Genomic DNA, 21,983 nt, shown 5'->3' on the forward strand with positions numbered 1-21,983 from the left:
TTTTTTGTTTGTTTTTATAATAGCCATCCTAGTGGATGTAAAATGGTATCTCATTGTGGTTTTGATTTATATTTATTTCCCTAATGACTAAAAATGTTGAGCACCTTTTCATATGCTTATTACCATTTGCATATCTTTTTTGAGAAATGTCTATTCATGTCCTTTATCCATTTTTTTTGAATTGGGTTGTTAGTTGTTGAGTTTTAGTTCTTTACATACTCTGGATATTAAGCCCTTATCAGAAATATAATCTAAATATTTTCAACTATTCTGTAGGTTGTCTTTTCACTTTCTTGATAACATTCTTTGATACACAAAATTTTTGTTTATTTTTTTTTCTTTTCCTCATGCTCTTGGTGTTGTCTCTAAGAATCCATTTCCAAATTCAATGTCCTTCAGGTTTAGTCTTTTTTTTTTTTTTCTGGGTTTTATTGTTTTAAAGTATGTGTTATTTAGTAGGGGAATATATGTTGGATTTAGTGTTGGAAATTCCTGGTTAAGTGAAGGTAACACGTTTTTTGTTTATTTTTCTACCAATTTTCCTGACAAATTAAGTCATTGTCCCGCAGATGCTGATGTTATGGGCTCTCCCACCACCTTAGAAATAGCAATTATCTTCCTCAGATGGGAGTGGAGATCCTTAGAAACTCCACTTTCCTATTTCTGTAACTTCACTTTGCTCATTGGACACATGCTGAGACCAACAGACCTGATTCTCAACCAACTGGTCTTAGCCAATTCCTTGGTTCTTTTCACCACAGAGATCCCACAAACAATGTCAGCTTTTAAATGAAGGAAACTATTTTCATCAGAGGCAGTTCCCTCAGCACTACCTACCTCCTAAGTGCTTCCTGGCCATTAAGCTTCATTCTAATATCTCTAGGAAGGTGGAGCTCAGAATTCAACCCGAAGTTCATTGGCTTCTGCTGTTTCCCCTGCTAGGTCTTGAATCTCTTGATAAATATCAGAATTACTATAAAAGTGATCGGCCCAAGAAACAGTAAAAATGTAAGTGTAAATACAAATTATGGATACTGTCAGTATTAGATCAATCACTGATTGTACAGGCAGAGGAGAACTTTGAGGAAATCTAATGTAGAGCACCATGCTTGTCCACGGACTTCAGGTACCCTAACATTCCTTTTCCTTCTTCCACTCTATGGCCCTGTCTGGAGTCTTCTCTCTTGTCTCTGCCTGAACTGAAGTTCATGAAACTCTGAAGTTTCAGTCTACACGTATTTAAAAAACAATAGTTATTAGCTCCCAGCTATGAATGTAGGCTGTGTGACATTTTGGTGTGGTATGTCCACTTGGTTCCTGTAGCTTTGGGAAACATCTAAAATACGAGCTCTAAACATTTCTGTAAGGAGCCCTTGTGGTACAGTGGTTAAACACTCGAATGCTAACTAAAAGGCTGGCAGTTGGAATCCACTCAGAGGCTCCGCAGGAGAAAGACCTGGTGACCTGCTCTTGTAAAGATTTCAGCCTAGGAAACCCTGTGGAGCAGTTCTACTCCTTCACGTGGGGTCATTATGAGCCAGAATGGACTTCGCAGGCAGTGGGTAAACATATCTATGATCCATGCACACTACACCCACGGAATCTAGGTGCGTGCCTCTTAAAAGTAGAGAAGCCCTGTCCGTCCTCAGAGAATCTGTGTACCTTTACCCAGCACGTCTCGCAGTGGTACTTGGCCTTTGCCCAGCAGCTGAACCCACAGGCAAGTGCCAAAGTCAGCGGCTCCGTGGGACTGCGCTACCCAAAAGCCTCTGCGACGCGCGGCGGCACTGGGCCAATGAACGCTCTGGAGAGGAGAGCGTCTGCGCGTGCTTGCGGAAAACGTCTGGGCGAGACTTCCGGCGTTGTTCTCGTGGCGGACATTTTGTTTGTTCTTGGATGGAGCCGGCAGAGGAAATCCTCTGAAGCGCTTTATGGGCCCGAGGTGGCATGATCGGGTAGGCGCTGGAGGAGCTGTCCCCACTGCACAGAGGCGTCTCCGAGGCTAGGCGGTGGCGGTGTCTGCGGTGACCCCACTTCTGGGGACGTCTGTGTTCGGGTTCTGACTTGGTCTTCCGCCTCTTAAGACCCGGCGCTGCCACCACCGGCAGCCGCGGTGATGGACCCGGCGCAGGTGGGTGCCGCGTCCCCCAGGCCCTCACCCGTCTAGTCCCTCTTCCGAATCACGAAAGTTCCGAGTGAAGGGCGCCTGCTCAGATCGCTGCAGCCCAGTGCCCGGAGTCCAGAACAACGAGGAGATCGTGGGTGGGGTCTGCGTTTCTGACAGCTGTTATGACGAAGTGTGGGAGAGTGTTCAGACAGACAGACAGGCCAGCGTGAGCAAAGGCTTGGAGGTGCGACTGAGCCGGGAGCATTCGGGAGACCTGCAGTGGTCCTCACGTCTGCAGGTAGCAGAGTGCGCGAAGAGTCACACCTGGAATGGCCGGCTGAGGAGTAGGAACTGTATTCCGAGGAGACTGGGAGACATGGAGGGTTATGAACAAAGAAGGGACCTGATGTGAGTGGGGATTTTGAAAGGATCCCATAGTTGGCTGAGGGCAGAACAGACTAGGAAAGCACTGGGGCTGAATGGTAGATAAGAGGCCAAAAGGGAGGGGCTGCGTCATTTGAAGTGGTTCTGACCAGTGTCTGGAGGAGGACCGGGCTGTAGGGCACGAGGAAGCTGGGATGGACACCGAGGTGTGGGTTGCTGTATATTTGCTACCATTTTATGATCTCACCCTCACTTTTGGACTACCTGTTCTAAAAGAAACACAAACTGAAGGTCTTCCAATTCCAGGAGTAATTCTACTTATTCTTGCCAAAGCCGCAAAATACAGCACATGCCATACAGGATTGTCCCACCACCTTACACATTTCTGACTAAATAAATAGTCTGTGGTGTGCAGCCTCAGTGGAGTCATACTGCCTCGCAGCATGTTCTTACCACATGATCTCTCTAATGTAAGTTGCCCTGACACAAGAAGTGTTTCCGCTCACACTATGTTGTTGTTAGTTGTTATTGAGCCCATTCAAATGCATGGCGACCCCATGTGTGCGGAGTAGAACTGCTCCATAGGGTTTTCAAGGCTGTGACCTTTCAGAAACATATCACCAGATGTTACTTTCGAGGCCTCTCTGAGTGGGTTTGAATCGCCAACCTTTTGATTAGCAGTCCAGCACTCAAGCATTTCCGTCGCCCAAGGACTCCTCACACTTTCTATATAGTATCCTATTTGTTGTTTTCAGCCTCTGTTCAGTGTGTTTTATGAGCTACAAAACAATCAACCAGATAAGAAAGTTCACATTGGGTGATTTCTCACTCTGTCTCCTCTATCAAATTGATTTGATGGGAAAATTAACACTGACATCTTAAGAAATATTTTGTAGGCAATGAATCGATTTATCCTCTGTGAATTTAGACTGGCAACTAAGTGTATACCACTTTCCTTGGGGTATTTAAGACAGTATTCACTGAAATCACTTTCTGTGGGAACTGATTCTCTCATGGAACCCTATTTGAGAAGCTTGCACTAGCAGATGAGTTTATATGTGTTCATAAACAATTTGGAAACCATATATTGTGGCTTCATTTTTGGCCTGTTGCTATTAGTTGCCATCAAGTTGATTCTGACTTACGGTGACCCTGTGTGTGCAGAGAAGATCAACTTCATAGGGTTTTCAAGGCTGTGTCCTTTCAGAAGCAGATCAAGCCTATCTTCTAGAAGCCTCTGGTTGGGTTCGTACTGCCAACCTTTTGGGTGGTAGTCTAGTGCTTAACCATTTGTGCCACCCAGGAACTCTAGTGGATGCAAATTTTTAAATGTTTAACAGTGTAAGACCAACATGAATGTGTGACTTTTGGGTGTTCCATTATTAATAGTGATATATCCGCTTATTTTTTGTCTGCTTGATTTATCGCTTTCTGAGAGGACAGTCAAGAGCCAGTAATTTATACATTTGTCTTGGTTATATAGTTCTGCTATAATAGAAATACCACAAGTAGATAGCTTTAACAAACAAGTGTATTCTCTCACAGTTTAGCAGGCCAGAATCCTGAATTCAGGGTGTCAGCTCCACAGGAAGGCTTTCTGTCTCTGTCAGTTCTGGGGGAAGGTCCTTCTTCCCCTGGTCTAGGAGCTTCTCAGTGCAGGGAACCGGGGTCCAAAGGATGTGCTCCACTCCTGGGGCTTCTTGCTTCGTAGTAATGAGGTCCCACTCCTCTCTGTTCACTTCTTTCTTTTATATCTCAAAAGAGACTGACTCAAAATACAGCTTAATCCTGGAATCTGTATCCTGCATCATTAACGTAACTGCCACTAATCCTTCGTCATTAACATCATATGACACATAGGATAATCACATCAGATCACAAAATTGTTCACACAATACTGGGAATCATGGCCTGGCCAAGGTGACACATTTTGGGAGGGCACAGTTCAATCCATAACAATCTTTATAGTCATTTTTTTTTTTTCATTTTTGGCTTTAAATGTTTATATATTTTTTTAAAAAATTGCCTTTGAGTCACTTCTGACTCAGCGACCCTATAGAACAAAGTAAAACCGCCCCATAGGGTTTCCAAGGAGCAGTTGGTAGATTTGAACTGCCGACCTTTTAGTCAGCAGCTGTAGCTCTTAACTACTACACCACCAGGGTTTCCTTAAATGTTTATATATGTATCATCCAAAAAAAAAACCAAACCTGTCCCACTCATAGTTTATGTGTGTGTGTATATAATTTTTTAAAGCCAAGTTTTTTATTAGTGTATTTCTTGCATTTGAAATACTCTTCGATGACATCCTTGCCCTGAGATTCTTTGCCATAGACCTTAATAGCCACGCAGTTAAACCAACCACCTTACAAAATTTTCCCTTTTTGTCAGTTTTGCAGAGGTCTGCCCACTCCCCTAGTTTCTTGTTGTCATCAGTCTTAATCAGGTTGATTTGGTGTTCAGCATAAAGGGCCTCCACCAACTTGACATACTAAGGCTCATCACAATTGGATGCAAGCACACAAAGATGAATTTGGTGCTTGTTTCAGGCTTTGGCAGCTTCGTGAATTCTATAAGTGAGGCCATTGTGGATGTGGGCGGTCTTAGCACCTCTCGTAAAGCAGTTATTAATATACATTACACCTGTAGCCTTCCTCTGCCATGGTAGTGGCTTATAGGTAAGGCTGAATCTTGAACACCCAGGCCTCTACGCAAGTTGGCGGTGGCAGAGAAGAAGCTTTAATATATATTTTAATTTTAGGGAGAGATTGCCAGACTGTATTAAATGCACAGACAAACTTAATAACAAGGGTTGACATCATGGGCGAATTATCCAATAGGTAAGGTAAGCACGGTAAGCTTACTACATCGTCGGTAGTGAATAATTTCACATTTTTTCACCACATCAAAGATTCTGCTTCTAGGTACAGTTGGCATCTGTCTCTCTCCCAACCCCATAGCACATTCCTAAAGAATCAGTGCCTCTTTTCAAATTTACAATCCCTGACAGGGGTGGATGACCCAGTAAGCAAGATAAGCACAGGTGTATTTGTGCTTACTTACTGATATGTATGAAATTGTTCACTACTGATGATCTTGTAAGTGAGGTAAGCTTACCTCGATCACGGGATAATCTGCCCCTGGTTGACAAAGATATGGATCAACTGTAACTCTCCTTCCTTGCTGTAAATTTGTTAAATGGTACCACCAAATTTAAACATATTTAGCAGTTTTTATTTTTTTTAAATCCGGTTAAACATGCACATACTCCGTAGCTTATCAGTTCTCCAAGTTATTACCCAATAGAGAGGAAAACATCTGTCTACAAATGACTTGATCTCAAGTGTTAAGACCAGCTTTATTCTTAGTAGCTGATCACTGGAAACAGCCAAAATACACATCACCAGGTGATAAATAAACTGTGGTATAGTCATACAATGCGCTGTTACCCAGCAATAAAATGGAACCACTATTTATGTTGTTAGGTGCTGTTGAGTCAGTTTCTACTCATAGTGACCCCATGTACAACGGCATGATACACTGCCCAGTCCTGAGCCATGCTCACAGTTTTGTTTTGCTTGAGTCCATTGTAGCCACTGTGTCACTCCATCTCATTGAGGGTCTTCCTCTTTTTTGATGACCCTTTACCAAGCATGATGTCCTTTCCAGGGACTGATCCCTCCTGAAAACATGTCCAAACTAGGTGAGACAAAGTCTGGCTATCCTTGCTTCTAAGGGGCATTCTGGCTCTTCCAAGATAGATTTGTTTGTTATTCTGGCAGGATATGGTATATTCAGTATTTTTCACCAACACTAATTTAAAGGCATCAAGTTTTCTTCAGTCTTATTCATTGTCCAGCTTTCACATGCATATGAGGCGATTAAAAACACCATGGCTTGGGTCAGGTGCACCTTAGTCCTTAAAGTGACATCTTTGCTTTTTAACACTTTAAAGAGATCTTTTGCAGCAGATTTGCCCAGTGCAATGCATCATTTCGTTTCTTGACTGATGCTTCCGTGAGCATTGATTGTGGATCCAAGTAAAATGAAATCCTTTACAACATCAATCTTTTCTCTGTTTATCACGATGTTGCTTACTGGTCCCATTGTGACAATTTTTGTTTTCTTTATGTTGAGGTGCAATCCATATGGAAGGCATGGTCTTCGAACTTCATCAGTGTTTCAAGTCCTCTTCACTTTCAGCAAGCAAGGCTGTGTCATCTGCATAATGCAGGTTGTTAATGAGTCTTTTTCCAGTCTGGTGCCCTTTTCTTCTTCATATAGTCCACCAAAAAACCAAACCCTTTGCCGTCGAGTCGATTTTGACTCATAGCGACCCTATAGGACGGAGTAGAACTGGCCCATATGGTTTCCAAGGAGCGCCTGGTAGATTTGAACTGCCGACCTTTTGGTTAGCAGCCGTAGCTCTTAACCACTATGCCACCGGGGGTTTCCTCATATAGTCCATCTTTGATTATTTGCTTAGCATACAGATTGAATAAGTACAGGGAGAGGATACGTCATGGATTGAATTGTGTCCCCCAAAATATGTGTCAACTTGGTTAGGTCATGATTCACAGTAGTGTGTGGTTGTCCTCCCTTTTCTGATTTTTCTGTGTTATAAATCATCTCTCCCTGTGGTTAAAGAGGATTAGGGTGGGATGTAACACCCTTGCTCAGGTCACACCTGATCCAATGTAAAGGGAGTTTCCCTAGGGTGTGGCCTGCACTACCTTTTATCTTACAAGAGATGGAAGGGAGGCAAGCAGAGAGGTAGGGACCTCATACCACCAAGAAAGCAGCTCCAGGAGCAGAGTGCATCCTTTGGACCTGGGGTCCCCGCGTCAGAGAAACTCCTCAACCAGGAGAAGATCGAGGACAAGGACCTTCCTTCAGAGCCCATAGAGAGAGGAAGCCTTCCCCTGGAGCTAATGCCTTGAATTTGTACTTTTAGCCTACTTTACTGTGAGGAAATAAATTTCTCTTTGTTAAAGCAATCCACTTGTGGTATTTCTGTTATACCAGCACTAGACAACTAAGGATATAACCCTGATGCACGCCTTTCCTGATTTTAAACCACACGGTATGCCCTTGTTCTGTCTGAATAACTGCTTCCTGGTCTATGTATGGGTTCCTCATGAGCACAATTAAGTGTTCTGGAATTCCCATTCTTTGCAGTGTTATCCATAATTTTTTATGATCCACACAGTCAAGCGCTGTTGCATAGTAAATAAAACACAGGTAAACATCTTTCTGGTATTCTCTGCTTTCAGCCATGATCCATCTGACATCAGCAATGATATCCCTTGTTCAGTGTCCTCTTCTGAATTCAGCATGAATTTTTGGTAGTTCCCTGTTGATGTACTGCTGGAACCACTTTTGAATGATCTTCAGAAAAATTTTCCTTGTGTGTGGTATGAATAATATTGTTCGATAATTTCTGCATTCTGTTGGATCACCTTTCTTTAGAATGGATTCAAATATGGATCTCTTGCAGTGGGTTGGCAGCTAGCTCTCTTCCAAATTTCTTGGCATAGACAAGTGAGCATTCCAGCACTGCGTCTGTCTGTTGAAACATCCCAATTGGTAATTCATCAATTCCTGCAGCCTTGTTTTTCACCAGTGTCTTCAGTGTAGCTTGGACCTCTTCCTTCAGTACCATCGGTTCTTGGTCCTGAAGTAGTTGAATATTGGCTAATTATTTTTGGTACAGTGACTCTGTGTATTCCTTCTACCTTCTTTTGATGCTTCTTTTGTTGTTTAGTATATTCCCTGAAAAATCCTTCATAATTGCAACTCAAGGCTTGAATTTTTTCTTCAGTTCTTTCAGCTTCAGAAATGCCAAGGGTGTTCTTCCCTTTTGGTTTTCTGTCACCAGGTCTGCACATTTCATTGTAATACTTTTATTCTCGAGCCGCCCTTTGAAGTCTTCTGTTCAACTCTTTTGCTTCATCATTTCTTCCTTTTTCTTTAGCTACTTGATGTTCAAGAGCAAGATTCATAGTCTCTTCTGACATCCACTTTGGTCTTTTCTTCCTTTCCTGTCTTTTTAATGACCTCTTGCTTTCTTTATGTATGATGTCCTTGATGTTATTCCACAACTCATCTGGTCTTCAGTCATTAGTGTTCAACACGTCAAATCTATTCTTGACATGGTTTCTAAATTCAGGCGGGATATACTCAAGGTCATACTTTGGCTCTTGTGGACTCGTTCTAGTTTTCTTCAACTTAAACTTGAATTTGCGTATGAGCAATTGATAGTCTGTTCCACAGTCAGCCCCTGGCCTTGTTCTGACTGATGATATTGAGCTTTTCCATCATATCTTTCCACAGATGTTGTCGATTTGATTCCTGTATATTCCATCTGGTGAGTTCCATGTGTATAGTTGTCGTTTATGTTGTTGGAAAAAGCTATTTGCAATGAAGAAGTCATTAGTGTTGCAAAATTCTATTCTGCCATCTCCAGCATTGTTTCTGTCTCCAAGGCCATATTTTCCAACCACTAATCCTTCTTTGTTTCCAACTTTCACATTCCAATCGCCAGTAATTATCAGTGCATCATGATAGCATGTTTGATCAATTTCAGACTGCAGAAGTCGGTAAAAATCTTCAATTTCTTCATCTTTGGCCTTAGTGGTTGGTGTGTAAATTTGAATAATAGTTGTATTAACTGGTCTTCCTTGTAGGTGTATGGATATTATCCTATCACTGACAGCATTGTACTTCAGGATAGATCTTGAAATGTTCTTTTTGGCAATGAACATGACACCATTCTTCAATTTGTCATTCCCGGCATAACAGACCATATGATTGTCTGATTCAGAATGGCCAGTACCAGTCCATTTCAGCTCACTAATGCCTAGGATATTGATGTTTATGTGTTCCGTTTCATCTTTGACAACTTCCAATTTTCCTTGATTCATACTTTGTATGTAGAAATCATTGAACCATATCATTAATATCACACACAAGTAAAATTTTGCTGAAGATCATTCAAAAGCGGTTCCACCAGCACATCAAAGTCAAGCCGAATTCAGAAGAGAAGGTGGAACAAGGGTATCATTGCTGACGTCAAATGGATCATGGCTGAAAGCAGAGAATACCAGAAAGATGTTTACCTGTGTTTTATTGACTATGTAAAAGCATTTGACTGTGTGGATCCTAGGAAATTATGGATAACATTGCAAAGAATGGGAATTCCAGAACACTTAATTGTGCTCCTGAGGAACCTGTACTTAGAGCTAGAGACAGCCATTCAGACAGAACAAAGGAATACTGCATGGTTTAAAATCAGGAAAGGTGTGCATCAGGGTGGTATCCTTTCACCGTATTTATTCAGTCTGTATACTGAGCAAATAATCAGAGAAGTTGGACTACAGGAAGAAGAGAGGGGCATCAGGATTGGAAAAAGACTCATTAACAACCTGCATTATGCAGACAATATAACCTTGCTTGCTGAAAGTGAAGAGGACTTGAAGCACTTACTGACGAAGATCAAAGACCACAGCCTTCAATATGGATTATACAACATAAAGAAAACAAAAATCCTCACAATGGGACCAGTAAGCAACATCATGATAAATGAAGAAAAGATTGAACCTGTAAAGGATTTCATCTTACTTGGATCCACAATCAATGCCCATGGAAGCAGCACTCAGGAAATGAAATGATGCATTGCATTGGGCAAATCTGCTGCAGAAGATCTCCTTGAAGTGTTAAAAAGCAAAGGTGTCACTTCAAGGACTAACGTGTGCTTGACCCAAGCCATGGTGTTTTCAATCGCCTCATATGCATGAGAAAGCTGGATAATAAATAAGGAAGACTGAAGAAGAATCAGTGCCTTTGAGTTATTGTGTTGGTGAAGAACACTGAATATACCATGTCCTGCCAGAAGAATGAACAAATCTGTCTTGGAAGAAGTACAGCCAGAATGCTCATTTGAAGAGAGGATGGTGAGACTTTGTCTCACCTACTTTGGACATGTTTGCAGGAGGGACCAGTCTATGGGGAAGGACATCATGCTTGGTAAAGTAGAAGGTCAGCAAAAAAAGAGAAAGACCCTCAAGGAGATGGATTGACACAGTGGCTGCAACAATGGGCTCAAGCATAGCAATGATTGTGAGGATGGCTCAGGACTAGGCAGTGTTTCATTTTGTTGTACATAGGGTGGCTGTGAGTCAGAACTGACTCGACGGCACCTAACAACAACAACAATTTCCACTGCTTGGTAAGTGTCTCCCAAATTTTTTGGCATAGACGAGTGATAACTTCCAGCACTGCATCTATTTGTTGAAACATCCCAGTTCATGATCCATCAGTTCTTGGAGCCTTGTGGAGTTTGGATTTCTTCCTTTAGTGCCATCAGCTCTTGGTCATACACTACCTCTTAAAATGGTTGAACATCAGCCAGTTCTTTTTGGTACAGTGGATCTGTATATTCCTTCCATCTTCTTTTGATGCTTTCTGTTATTTAGTATTTTCCCTGCAGAATCCTTGAGTACTGAAACGAGGCTTGAGTATTCTCTTTAGTTCTTTCAGCTTGAGAAATGCCAAGCATGTTCTTCTCTTTTGGTTTTCTGACTCCAGGTCTTTGCTGATTTCATTATAATACTTCATCTTCTCAAGCCGCCCTTTGAAATCTTCTGTTCAGCTTTTTTATGTCATCATTTCTTCCTTTGGCTTTAGCTACTAAGCCTTCAAGATTAAGATTCAGAGTCTCTTCAGACATCCATTTTGGTCTTTTCTTTCTTTTCTGTCTTTTTAATGACCTCTTGCTTTCTTCATGTATGATGTCCTTGATGTCATTCCACAACTCATCTGGTCTTTGGTCACTAGTGTTCAATGTGTCAAATCTGTTCTTGAGAGAGTTTCTAAATTCAGGTGGGATATACTCAGGGTTGTACTTTGGCTCTTGTGGACTTGTTCTAATTTTCTTTAGCTTCAGCTTGAACTTGCATGTAATCATTTGATGGTCTGTTCCTCAGTCAGCCTCTGGCCTTGTTCTGATTGATGATATTAATCTTTGCCATCGTCTCTTTCCACAGATGTAGTTGATTTGATTCCTGTGTATTCCATCTGGTGAGTTCCACATGTTTAAAAACCAAAAAACCAAACCTGTTGCTGTCGCATTGATTCTAACTCATAGCAACCCTATAGGACAGAACAGAACTGCCCCATAGGGTTTCCAAGGAGTGGCTGGTGGATTCAGACTGCCAACCTTTTTGGTCTGTAGCTGAGCTCTTAACCACTGCACCACCAGGACTTCTCCACATGTAGAGTCATTGTTCATATTGTTGAAAAAAACTATTTGTAATGAAGAAATCATTGGTCTTATAAATCACCAGTAATTATTAATGCATCTTGATTGCATGTTTGATCAATATCAGACTACAGAAATTGGTGAAAATCTCCAGTTCCTTCATCTTTGTCATTAGTGGTTAGTGCGTACATTTGAATAATAGTGTATTAACTGGTCTTCCTTGTAGGTGTATGGATATTACCTTATAACTGACAGCTTTGTACTTCAGGATGGATCTTCAAATGTTCTTTTTGATGATGAAAGCTTCACCATTCCTCATCAATTTGTCATTTCCTGCATAGTATACCATATAATAGTCCAATTCAAAATGGCCTATGCTAGTCCATTGCAGCTCACTATTGTCTAGGATATCGATGTTTATGTGTTGCATTTCATTTTTGATGACTTCCAATTTTCTAGGTTCATACTTCATACATCCCACGTTCGTTATTAATGGATGTTTGCAGCAGTTTCTTCTCATTTTGAGTCATGCCTCTTCAGTAAATGAAGGTCCCAAAAGCTTGACTCCATCCATATCATTAAGGTCAACTCTGTTTTGAGAAGGCAGCTCTTCCCCAGTCGTATTTTGAGTGCCTTCCAACCTGAGGGGCTCATCTTTTGGCAGTGTATTAGACAGCGTATTGCTGCTATTTATAAGGTTTTCACTGGCCCAGGTCTTTCATTGCTAGGTCTTTCATAGTTTGTCTTAGTCTGGAAGCTCAGCTGATACCTTTCCACCTTGGGTGACCCTGCTGGTATTTGAAATACCAGTGACATAGCTTCTAGCATCATAGCAACATGCAAACCACCACAGTATGACCAACTGACAGACGTGTGGAGAAACTCCTGATATAAAAGGAAGGTACAGTGAAATCTGTGAGCCGGAGCTTGATGGGACTGCCTTGTTTTTCTGGGTCTGGCAAATTTTCTGCCTTTGACAGGGTGCAGTCTTACCACTTTTCTATCACTCTCTATTAGTGGAAGATATTTGAGTTTCCCTTTTCTGACAGGTTTCCACCTTACCCATGTTCTGGGTTTTGTAGGTTTTACTGTATTAAGAGTTGTTTCTGTGCCAGTGGATCTAAACGTAAAAACATATATATATATATATATTTTTTTAAATTAGTTTCTGTTAGAGGCACTCTCCCATGCTGGGCCTTAAGCAGGAGCCTGAGACTCTGTCCCTTCCCCCAGGTACTTCCAGCATCCTGTGTGTCTACATCTCTGTCACGACAAGGGGCAGTACTTGATTCTGGAATATGCTTTAAGGGGCCAGCCCTACATAGCAGTGCACAAGTACCACCTATTTTCTGAAATGCTGAGTAATACGCTGATCACTCCAGCCTATAAAAACCACAGTTATTGTGGAGAAAACATTGCAGTTTCTCCTGATCACAAGGATTCTATGAGGACACAATTGTGTTCTAAGTTATTGCACCCTGCTCCAAATGTGCCAGAGTCAGGTGGTAGGCTAGAAGCTGTGGGGCCTGAGGGTCCTGTGGGCCACAGGTAGGTCACTGCTCGTAGCTTGGATAAGTGTTTTGATTATTTTTCTTCTCAGCTATTGGCAAATATCCTCCCACAATGTCAATTTTAATTGCTGTTGTAAAAATTATAACTGTATCCCTTACTCAGGATTCCAAATCAGGAGGAGTGACTGGGGGTAGAGGTTGTGAACCCCCAGAACACCCAGGGTCCGTGGCCCTGTGCCCAGGACAGCTGCTGGAGACTGAGGACAGGGCATGTGGGCCACTAGCAAGCTCAGCGCACCATAAGCAATCAATGAGTCCTTTGCCTTCCAACTTGGAGGGAGAGGCAGTGCTGGTGGGTAGTGAGAACTGTATTACCCAGAAGTACCTGTGCCTTGAGCTGCCAGCTCTTAGCCAGTGATAGCCAGGAGAGAGGGACATTTTGGTTGGAACGCCTTACACTGAAGAGGGCCTCTGGCCTTATGGTGATCATTTTGGCTTTGGCACTGCAGCATGTCTTGTGACCAGACAAAATTCCCATATTCAGAGACTCAGTTTCTCCAGGTAGAGTCCCTGAGATGCACACTAGCAAGTCTGCCCCACCTATGTGATGCTCACAGAACAGAAGTGCCTCCTAGGCTGGGCTGGGTACAGCAGTGGCTGCTGGTCCTGCTCTGCCTACAGGCTCCAGTGATGCCCCAGGCCTTAACCCACCTTGATATGGGGCATCGTGTGTCCTGCATCTCTTCACTTTTCCGTTTCCCTGCTATTGCATCTGCAGGCCCCGAGAAGGGTGGCTCAGTCTAAACCAGGGTTATGTGGAGAGGTCTCTTTGGCACCCGGTGAGATAAGGGGTGAAAAGGTGTCCCAGGCACACAAAACTATCATGTGCAAATAATTACGGGTGAGACACCTGTGAGTGTTCGGCAAACCGCAGGTCCCCTTTCTTTGTGGTGGACACAGCGTAGAGGGACAGGGTTCGTGCCTGAGGTTACAAGTTTAGGAACTGGGCCTCTATTCTGAGAGTTGTCAAGTGCCACCGAGTCAGTTCCAGCTCATGAGAACCCTATAGGACAGAGTAGAACTGCCCCATAGGGACCCTATAGGACAGAGTAGAACTGCCCCGTAGGGACCCTATAGGACAGAGTAGAACTGCCCCGTAGGGACCCTATAGGACAGAGTAGAACTGCCCCATAGGGTTTCCAAGGAGCGGCTGGTAGATTTGGTAGTTGGAGCCATAATGGCTTTGCAGCAGAGGAGGGAAGTAGCCTGACATAGTCTTAACAGGATTCCTCTGACTGCAGAGTGGACAACAGACTGGGGGTGAGGGTGGGGTGATGATGGAGATAAAGACCATCCGAATGAGAACAAGTGAAGGCTGTTCATTAAGAGCTTACTACGGCAAGGGAAGCCCTGGTGGCCCAGTGGTTAAGAGCTCAGCTGCTAACCAAAAGGCTGGCAGTTTGAATCTACGAGCCGCTCCTTGGAAGCCGTATGGGGCAGTTCTACTCTATCCTGTAGGGTTGCTGTGAGTCAGAATCGACTTGATGGCAATGGCTTTGGTTTTAGGAGTCCTGCTGGTACAGTGGTTAAGCATTCAGCTGCTAACCAAAAAGGTCTGCAGTTTGACTCCACCAGCCGCTCCTTGGAAATCCCACGGGGCAGTTCTACTTTGTCCTGTAGGGTCCTTATGAGTCGGAATTGACATGACAGTACTGGTGTTTTTTTGTTTGTTTTTTAATGGCGAGGAAGTCAGTCACCATCATCTGGCATTTGGCAGACAAGGGAATTGGAAAGCTTTATAGTGGGAAAAAGGGAAGGTTTCAGGTATGGAGTTTGGAGTTGTTGGCATAAGGAAGCTGCAGGCGGGCTAATGAAGCAGGGTATTCTATATGACTGGTTAGGAGTGCATATTTATCTTTCTCTGGTTGGTCCCACAAATTAAGGAAGCTGTTATCGTTCTAGTCCTGACCATCTTGGAGCTGATTGCTGCCCAATCTGTGGTTTGGCTTCCAGGGCTGGTTGCATCAGAGGTTGTGAGTCAGAGTACTGTTTATATATATGTCTGTCTACTGTCCACTTGTATATTCAGTCTCTCACAGGGAAATGAGGAAGGAGGCTACTGCGGTAGTCCAGGTGAGTGTTGAGGGGGCTGGGCCAGAGTGGTTGCTGTGGAGGTGGCAGAAGTAGTTTTCTCAGTCTCTTATTCTACTAAGACTATTGTGGATTGCATTGTGTGCCTCCAGAATATACACTGAAGTCCTGGCCCCCATACCTGTGGATGTTATCTTGCTTGGAAATAGGGTTTTGCTTTTTTGTTAATGAGGCCATGCCACAGTAGGGTGGGTCCTAAACCTAATCCCTTCTGGGCAATGTCCTATAAAGGGGGCACTTAAGGGAGAAGAGACAACGTGAGGAACCTTCTACAAGACAAGAAATGCCAAGGAATGCCTGGGGCTACGGACAAGGAAGTGGCCGCCCCTAGAGCCCATCCCCTAATTTGGATTTCTAGCCCCTAAAACTGTGCAACGATAAATTTCTGTTCTTTAAAGCTACCCACTTGTGTTTTTTTTGTATGGCAGCACTAGGTAACTAAGACAGACTGTGTCTTCTGAAGCAGATAGTAAGACAAGACGATGATGACCCAAGGTTTTGGGCTTAGCAGCTAGAAGGATGGAAATGCCATCAGCCTTGATTGAGGGGTCAGTTGTAAGAGTTATTTTCAGAGGATAGGTGGAGATAGAAATGTTGTGACTGTGGAGGGGACAGCATGTTTGTGGTTGGCAGAATAATGGCCTCCTGAAGATGTCTGTGCCCTAATCCCAGGAACCTGTGACTATGTGACTTTACATGCAAAAGAGACTGCACACGTGATTAAGGTAAAGATTGAGATGGAAAGATTATTCTGGGTTATCCAGTGGGCCCAGTGTAAACACAAAGGTGCTTATAAGAGGGAGGCAGAAGGGCTGAAACCAGAGAAGGAGATTTGACAAAGCAGAAGTCAAAATGATCTGATTGCTGGTTGGGAAGACAGAGGAAGGGGCCAGAAGCCAATGAATGCAGGCAGACTTTAGAAGCTTAAAAAGGCAAGAAAATGGATTCTCCCCTAGAGCCTCTAGAAGGAATACAACCCTACCAATACTTTGACTTTAGCTCAGTGAAACCCATTTTGGACTATGACATCCAGAGGTGTAAGTTAATATATTTGTGTTGTTTTAAACCACAAACCCGTTGCTGTTGAGTCGATTCCGACTCGTAACAACCCTATAGGACCGAGTAGAACTGCTGTATAGCGTTTCCAAGGAGCGACTGGTAGATTCAAACTGCTGACCTTTTGGTTAGCAGCTGAGCTGTTAACCACTGAGCCACCAGGGCTCCAAAGTTAGGCCACAGAGTTAGTAATAATTTGCTACACCAGCAGTAGGAAACTAATACAGGGTGCACCAGAGAAATGGAAAAGGGCAGGTCAGTGGCATCACAAGATGGGTACAGGGGGTGTGGACTACACTGGGTGACACGGTCAGGGGGTGACACCAAAATGACTGTAAAGTTTTTGTGCAGTGTTTAAGCAGAAATTTATTATTCTTTATTAAATTATCCATGTACTTAGTTATAATAACAAAAACATTTTTCGTAAGCTCAGCTTAAATGTATTAATATACCTATAAGGCTAAAACTCTGTAACTTTTTGAGCCTTCTAATGCACTCTGGTTGGAGCTGTCATTATTACCCAATTACAGTGACCTTTGGATCACGTAGTTTCGTAGTTTCGGCTGCACACGCTGTAAGCACGGGCTCTTGTTTTTGTTGCTGCTGGTGTTTTTATAGTTGCTGATTTTGTCAAATTTTCTGGCCTTTTAACTACAATATTGTTATAATTAGTGTCTGTGAACCTATATCAATAACATTTTTGAAAATGAAGTAATAATCAAAGGAAAAGAACTAAAAAAGGTTTCTGCTCGGTTACTAACAATGTTGTAACTAATAATGTTGTAATTCAATGCAGAAAGATTTTACAAAACAATTTTGTTGTTAGTATTTATATAATCTAAGAAATATTACATTAAAGCAATTTACAACTATATCACATATTATTCCATGATTAAAATTGATAATAAACATTACTAAGGATTATGTGACGCCACTACGGTCTGCATGTGGTTCTGGCTGCCTGTGACTGAAGCAAGGAACAAGACCAGGTGGGGAGGCCTTCAAAGCAAAATGGGGGCTGTCCTTGACAGTGGGGGCCCTTGGTGATCTGGGCAGGATGGGATCCTGATTGTATTGCCAAGTACTCTTTGAATGCCATGTACAGAGTGACATATGGGGAGTCTAGGGAGGTGTGTATTGATGGGCCAGAAGGGTAGCAGTAGAGAGTCGGAGATGAGGGGGGTGTGATCCAGAGAGTGATGTGCACAAGAGGAAGGAGTAGGAACTGACAGTCCTAGGGCCGTTACTAGAGAGAGCCCAGGTTTGTGCCTGAGAGGCATGACCTGGGGTAGTCTGGGGGAATTGGCTGGCAGGAGAGGAGTGGGACTCTGCATGCCAAGCCTAGAACTTAGATGGCATCCATCTGCCCACCTGTCTGTTGTGGCTGTCGCTGACACAGTGATCACTAGGGTCATGAGGACGACGTGAGGACCGACGGCACTGATGCCTCGTATTTCCTCTGACTTGGAGAACAGGGGAAGTGGCTGAGCAGGGGTTTTTATAAGTGGATTGCGGGGGCTTGGGCAAAAGACTTTTCATGGACCTCACCAACCTCCACATTACAGGGCTCTGTGATCTTCGAGGATGTGTTCGTGTACTTCTCCCAGGAGGAGTGGGGGCTCCTTGATGAGGCTCAGAGACTCCTGTACTGCAGTGTGATGCTGGAGAACTTTGCACTTATAGCCTCACTGGGTAAGGACCACATCCCCATCGTGATGATGACCCCAGCATCCTTTTCCCTTTTCCCCAGGAACCACTCTGTCCTTTGTACAGTTGGATCATGGGTACTTTTTCTGACCCCAGTTTCCTGCAGTAGGTGCTGTGGGCGCCAGGCTGAACTGTATGGAGCTTGCCCACCTCTCACTCACTGAGGAGCCCTGAAGTCATGCAGTCAAGTGTTTGCAGGTCACTAGAGCTGCAGTCTGCCTAATGGATCCCATTTGGCTCATGTACTTTCTGGGCTGGTAAATCTGTCCAGAACCCTTCCTCCAGGTGACATATTCTGGGGCCTAACTGTCCCAGGAATTGCAGGCACTGGCATAATCACTATTTGCAGGGGACCATTGGGCTGTTCCTGCAAAACCTTCTTTCAAAGTTGTTTTTGTAATAGTTTTCTTACCTGTGGTCTGTCATAATGTGGGTTGCCCTAGGCCAATGCTGGCCACTCAGCTGTCCTATCCTTCTCTTAGGAATTGCTTCTTCCAGATCACACATAGTCACTCAACTGGAGCAAGGAGAAGAGCCCTGGGTGCCTGACCAGGTGGATATGATTCCAGCCCCAGCAAGAAAGGTCAAGAGAGGACCTGATCCTGGTGAGTGGATGCCAGAGAAGGGCACAATGTCAAAGCTGGTTTCAAATGGTCCCAGCAACATTGTCACACCAGCGTTTGGTTCTGAGGCCAGTGGCCACACTGTATTTCTTCCTCTCCATCCCCATTCTTGGCAGTTTGTGACATCATTTCCAGTCCGACTTCTGGCCTCTGGCTATCTCCCACTCCCTGGCCTCTACCTCTTCCTCACTCCTCTGCATGGCTTAGTCTGCAGTGTTCTCCAACACTGGCCTGCACTTAGTGTGTCATGAGATGTGCCCACATCCTTAAATAGTCCTTGAACACCAGCTACTCCCTTGTCATTGAATTTTCCTGGGCTGGGACACACCCTTCTGTATAGCACTCACCTGCCACCAGCAGCCAAGGCCTTCCTGAAAGCCATTTGCTGAGGTATGAGTTGGAGACCCTGTTTCCTCTCTTGCACTGCACTTGTGCCCTCACCCTCCAGGAGCCCAGCTCCCTCATTCATAAATGGGTCAACATATATTTATGATAGAGTTGCCCTTTTTCACTGAAGTCAACATAAACTTCACCAGAATTTCTCTGCTTTCAGGCTGTTGGTGTGGAGTGCATGAGAAGGAGGCACCTTCTGAGCAGAGTGTCTCTGTAGGAGTGTCACAGGTCAGGACTCCCATGGCAGGTCCAGGTACCCAGAAGACCCACCACTGTGACATATGTGGTTCAGTACTGAAAGACATTTTGCATCAAGCCGAACACCAGGGAAGCAAAGCCAGGCAGAAACCATACATGTGCTGGGCATGTGAGAAGCGATTCTGGTTCAGTGCAAACCTTCCCCAGCACCAGAAGCAGCACAGTGGAGAGAAACTCTTCAGAAGTGAGGAGGGCAGGGACTCTGGGAAGAGCTGCAGAGTCTACATGCCAGAGGAGACCTACACATACAGGGAGGGTGGGAAGGAGTTCTTGACCACCTGTGGGCTTCTTCAGCCCGAGGTCCCTCACAGTGAGGTGAAGCTCCACAAGAGCACTGAGTACGGGGGTACATTTTGCACTGCGCAGAGGCATTGCAAGTGCAGCAAATGCTGGAAAGCCTTCAGCCCCAAAGACACACTTGTTCACCATCAGAGAATCCACATCCTAGATACATCTTATGAGTGCAGTGAATGTGGGAAATTCTTTAACTGCAACTCCAATCTTGTCCAACACCAGAAGGTCCACACAGGAGCCAGGCCTTATATATGCAGCAAATGTGGAAAAGCCTTTAATTGCAAAGACACACTTGTTCGGCATCAGAGAATCCACACTGAAGAGAGGCCTTATGAGTGCAGTGAATGTGGAAAATTCTTTAGCCAAAGCTCCGACCTTTTTAAACACCAGACAGTTCACACTGGCGAAAGGCCTTATGAATGCAGTGACTGTGGGAAATTCTTTAGACAAATCTCTGGTCTTACGGAACACAGGCGAGTTCACACAGGTGAAAGGCTCTATCAGTGTGGCAAATGTGCGAAATTGTTTAGTAGCAAGTCTAACCTCATTCGACACCAGGAAGTTCACACAGGAGCAAGGCCCTATGTCTGCAACGAATGTGGGAAGGAGTTCAACCGCAAACACACACTTATTCTACACCAGAGAATTCATACTGGAGAAAAGCCTTATGTGTGCAGTGAATGTAGGAAAGCCTTTAGCCAAAGCTCCCACCTTATTGTACACTGGAGAACGCATAGCCGTGACTATGAGTGCAGCAAATGTGGGAAAGCCTTTAGCTGCACCTCTAAACTCATTCAGCACCAGAAAGTTCACTCTGGAGAAAAGCCTTATGAGTGTAACAAATGTGGGAAAGCCTTTACCCAAAGGCCAAATCTTATTCGGCACTGGAAAGTTCACACTGGAGAAAGGCCTTATGTATGCAGCGAATGTGGGAAAGAGTTCAACCGCAAACACACACTTGTACTGCACCAGAAAATTCACACTGGAGACAAGACTTGAGTGCAGCAAATGTGGAAAATCATTTCACCAAAGCAACCACCTAAGAAAGGGCTTAGCAGTGCTGTCTCCCTGTTTAACATAACAACTCACCCGACTCAGAGTGAAGCTCTGAGAGGCATACTGCGGGGGAGGGCATTAGTCAGAAGCGGAACCTCACACACGAACATCCACACTGGGAAGATTCCTTGTGAGTACCAAGTATGTGAGATGTTCTCCGAAGTTTAGTTGTACTTTCTAAACCACCAAGGGCCTTTGCCAGGGTTATGTGACTGCTGGTACCTGTGGCAGACACCATCCTGTCTCTCCCACCTGGCCAAGTCCCACAGTGTGTGTCAGTCACCCCAGCATGCTTAGGGTAGGCAGATCCCTATGCTCTCCCCCCAGTCCTAGAAGAACTCATGAATGGTCTCATAGCACTTTGGAGGCCTTCATTTCCTCCCTTCTGTTTGGCTTAGGCATGGAAGTAATCAGCTTTGTCCCAGAGGATACAAGATGAGCTCTGCAGCGGGCTTGCAGAGGTTTACCTACTTCATGAACATTTTTGATTTCATGTGACGCTCATTACAGATGTATCTGGGTTCCAGTTACTCAGCCCTGGAACTACCTGCCTCCCATTGCTCTTGTTTGTGCAATAATAAAGGCCTTATTGTTTAAACCTTCTTTAATCTTGTAGGTTCTGTTTATTATGTGGAGAGTGCTGCAAACAGAATCGTGTTCTGCCAGCTCTTGTGGGAGTCCCCAGTTTTCTATGCCTCAGATGGGGGCACTTCAGTTTTGACCTAATTTCCATTGCTGCCCAAGGCCTAGGAAACGCTGCAGGGCTTTTTGAGACTGGCGTGGATGCCAGAATACGTGGCTGCCAGGATATTTGTGGGCCCAGAGGTAACCATGAGGAGGGGATATAGAAACATTTTGGTTTTAAGGCCTTTAGAAGTAGAAACCAACTGGGAATTTGGCTTTTAAGCTGGCCCCCAAAATATGCGTTAGTATTTCCTGAGCAAAGTGGGTGAAGTATGTTTCAAATGGAGAGAAAAATGGCCTGGGAATACCTTAAGTTCAGAAGATGCATGTGGACTTCACATAGTGAGAAACTTTATAGTAAGAAACTTACAGCAACTTTCACACAAATGAAGTAAATAATGGAAATTAGCAAATTGATGCCAAAAAGTAATTGCAGAAAGTAGATATGATTTTTGGTAATTCAGTAATTCATATCCTTTATGATTCTGTATCTTCCATCT

At 44.0% G+C, this 21,983-nt stretch overlaps 1 protein-coding gene across 1 annotated transcript; it reads left to right on the forward strand.

Annotated features, from left to right (window-relative positions):
- Positions 1–1,864: 1,864 nt before the first annotated feature.
- LOC126085052 (zinc finger protein 671-like) lies at positions 1,865–21,455 on the forward strand. The gene is given in 5 exon segments (XM_049899999.1): positions 1,865–2,131; positions 18,034–18,160; positions 18,658–18,780; positions 19,352–20,735; positions 20,737–21,455. Coding segments are annotated over 5 exon segments (1,737 nt in total). The 5' UTR covers positions 1,865–2,116; the 3' UTR covers positions 20,825–21,455.
- The last annotated feature ends 528 nt before the right edge of the window (positions 21,456–21,983 follow it).

Source organism: Elephas maximus, chromosome 11, assembly GCF_024166365.1.
Source record: "Elephas maximus indicus isolate mEleMax1 chromosome 11, mEleMax1 primary haplotype, whole genome shotgun sequence".
In the NCBI taxonomy this organism is placed as follows: Eukaryota; Metazoa; Chordata; class Mammalia; order Proboscidea; family Elephantidae; genus Elephas; species Elephas maximus.